This window comes from Cryptomeria japonica, chromosome 10 (genome assembly GCF_030272615.1).
Source record: "Cryptomeria japonica chromosome 10, Sugi_1.0, whole genome shotgun sequence".
NCBI lineage: Eukaryota > Viridiplantae > Streptophyta > Pinopsida > Cupressales > Cupressaceae > Cryptomeria > Cryptomeria japonica.
The window spans coordinates 827,114,144-827,117,685 of record NC_081414.1 but is presented as its reverse complement, the minus strand read 5'-3'; the positions used below and the strand labels follow the sequence as shown (position 1 = coordinate 827,117,685).

The following is a 3,542-nucleotide window of genomic DNA, read 5'->3' as shown; positions in this document are numbered from 1 at the left end:
TTCTCTCAGTTAGCAAACCAATGGCACTCTAATGGCTTTGATACCATGTAAAATTTTGCCAAGATCTAGATGCAATGGAAAACACAAATAAGAGAGAACAAAATAGTTGATATGAATAAACGGTATTCTACCAAGATGAAAATACTGATCAACTGGATCATCAATCGTTCAATGAATGCCCGTACAAACAATGTAGATGAGCTTGCTTATATAGGCAAGGCCAGAGATATGTGAGCACACAAACATGACATGTGGCTCAATAAGAAATAAGGGTAGGTAGGAAATAGGTGTGGGTAGGTAGGAGAAACAATATAATATTCTACATGAGGTGGAATGTAACAACAAGATAAGATCAACACTATAAAAGGTGGAAATTCTCCTACACACACACTATCCCAATGTGACACAAACACCCAAGTATCTCATACCCAAACTACTATTAAATGCATATACCTAATGTAATAATATCCATGATGAATAATTATTTACACCAACAACTATGCCAACAAAATAGATTCTATCTCAAAGATAATAATATATAAACACAAAGATTTAAATGTTTCTGATGTTTTATTTAGAAATAATTCTAAACACAAGTACTAACCCCCTTATATGGCACTTGTTTAATAGAGCATTAAAAATATAAAATCTCACAATAACTAAAATAAATAAAATATATAACTTTTAGAGAGTATTGTCTCTACCTAAGATCCAAGGAGATGAAGCCATAAGCACAAGCTCACACGGGACATGCAAATTAAATTAGTTCAGAAATTGTACGATTCGTTTAGAATCATCATAAAATCTAAGACTGATTGTATCCGCTAGGTATCCATTCTTCTTCTTTTTACAGAATTACATGGCAACAGAGACTATAACTATCCGCTACAGCATATTGATAGTGGGTACTTTCAAATAAGTTAAAATGGCGAGTTCCGAATAAGTTATACTGGGTGGAGTAGAATCCGATTTTTTTAATATGGTACACTTGAAAACTATAAAAAATCTTAATTAAACCTCAGCAAAACACCTCTCTGTTAACCATGGGTGATTTGTAATGAGTGATATAAGGAGATATGCTCAGCTCCTCCTCTCATCACCACTACTCAATAGTTATGGCCAAGTCTCTGCACGCAGTGATGGTGCCATACCCTGCACAACAAGGAAGCAATAATCCTCTAATGCAATTGGCTCACTTGCTCTCTGCAAGGGGATTTTTCATTACCTTCGTTGATACGGAAGGGAGCCACCGGCGCATGTTAAATGCCCGTGGACATGCTCATCAGCACAACGTGGCTCAGGGCTTTCGGTTTACGACCCTCCCGGACGGTTTCGCGGCAGAACACGAAGGCCGATTCGATTCTGATGTTTTGGAGAAGCATCTGGTTGCCAGTCTCTCAAAGAACGTGCCTCCTATCACCTGCATTATCACTGAAAGCTTCGTGCATTGCACGCACCAGGTAGACCTTAATCTCCGATTGCCCAGAGTTGTTTTCTGGACTTATTGCGCGGCTGCATCTATTACGCAGTTTAAAGCCGAGTTGCTTCTCTCCCGGGCATATATTCCTGTGAAATGTAAGAATATGTAGCTTTCTAAACACCCTTCAATTGCATTTTGCTATACTAATTTGTTTTTCTTACAAACAGTTTTTTGGCGTGTGATTTCAGTGGAAGAAGCGAAGAGGCCGGAGAATGTGATCACTTGTTTACCCGGTAATCTCCCACCTTTACTGCCGACCGATCTCAACTCCTTCTACCGCTTTGATAATTTAATCGAAAGTCTTGTCTATCAGAGTCAACTCCAAAACAAAGGAGATTACGTGATGGTGAACACGATGGAGGAGTTAGAAGGGAGGGAAGCAGTAGCAGCACTCTCTATAAACGGGTGTCCTTCTGTGGCTATGGGTCCTCTCTTTCTTCCCAATTTTCTGGCTCACAGAGATGTCGTACAGTCGGGCAGTATGTTTGCAGAGGACAAGAGGTGTGTGGGATGCCTGGATGCGCAGCAGGTGGGTTCTAAGATATATGTATCTTTTGGGAGAACCTCCGTCAAATCGAACCAACAGCTGGAAGAGATTGCTCTGGGCCTGGAGAGTAGTCAGCATCCTTTTCTGTGGGTTCTGCGAAAGGATATTGCACAAGGGAAGTCTGCCGTTTTACCGCATGGGTTTTTAGAACGGATTGGAGATAGAGGGCTGACTGTGGGATGGGTACCGCAGGTGAAGGTGCTGTCCCACCCTTCCATTGGAGCGTTTCTTACCCACGGCGGATGGAACTCTGTGATGGAGAGCATCAGCTTTGGAATTCCTATGCTGGGATGGCCATATTTTGCGGATCAGTTTCTCAATTGCAGATTTGTCAAAGATGTGTGGAAGATTGGGATGGACTTTGAGGGTGTGGATGTTGATGAACAAAGGTTTCTTACGAGAGAAGAGGCGGAGAAGGGCGTGAGGAGTATTATGGAATGTGAGGAGGCGAGGCAGCGGGTGTTGAAATTGGAGGAGGTAACAGTTAAAGCAGTTAGCCCAGCTGGCCCGCCCTTCCTCAACTTGAACAAGTTTATCCAGGACATTATTCAAATTGCAAAATCATTTTGCCGTTGAATAATCATTTTCCAATCTGGTAGGTTACTGATGATAGAAGGTGCACATCAAATAGCTCCATGAAGGTGATACTGGGTGTTATTCCAAAGTCTATTCAACTTCAGAATATGATTTGTGTATGAGCTTTCTTATTTTTAGGGTTTGTTAATTACTCGCAAGATGACTGTATGGGTCCTGTATGTCTCTACGGGGCTGTTGTTACAGATTTTACTTCCTGGTTTGGATGATTTTGCTCAGAGTTTCTCACCTAAATTCCTGTTTGTAAAGTGTTATTATTGTCAACTGTTGTTTTAGTGTCTTTCGGACTGTTTCTTGCATCGCTGTTTTCAATTACTCTTGTCATGCACAGTTCTTTTGTGGACTGTAAATTAGTTGTGCTGAAAATTTAAAAAATAGTGTAAAGGTCAATGCAAGGATGTACAAGGCGCGATTGATGTGGTTGTTTAAGGAGACTTGAGATTTCTAAAGCATAAACCTATCAAGTTTTTGATAGATTGTTGTGCGTTAATGAGAAGATTTCCATGTGCCTATCAAGCATCTGAGGACGACTTGATGAATGATTTGGTTGAATTTATAGATTCTGGTTGAGATATGAAGTAGTATGAAAATATTTGAGTAATATGCATTAGGGTGGCTAAACTAAGATAAAAGGTAAATAATCAAGTTGATTGGAAATGAATAGTAAAGATTGATTGAAACGGCTTTATTAAATGACTGCGGTTGATCACGTGGCTAACTGCAGTTTTATTTATTTGTTTATTTACTATAGATTAATAATGTAGGAATATTTATTTACTTTAGATGAATAATTTTTTTTAGTTAATTAAATAATAAGATAATGTGGTATTATTAGTGAGTAAAAAGGAGAATTATGGTTGATATTGGTAATAGCTAGGTGATATCTAACATGGTATATAATTTAAAAAATAACAATAAATT

At 39.0% G+C, this 3,542-nt stretch overlaps 1 protein-coding gene across 1 annotated transcript; it reads left to right on the top strand.

Annotated features, from left to right (window-relative positions):
• The first annotated feature begins 1,115 nt into the window (after window positions 1–1,115).
• On the top strand, window positions 1,116–2,603 carry LOC131076858 (linamarin synthase 2-like). The gene is made up of 2 exons (XM_058014192.1): window positions 1,116–1,575; window positions 1,669–2,603. Exons 1-2 carry the CDS (start codon window positions 1,116–1,118, stop codon window positions 2,601–2,603), a joined length of 1,395 nt encoding a protein of 464 aa, XP_057870175.1.
• Window positions 2,604–3,542: the final 939 nt, after the last annotated feature.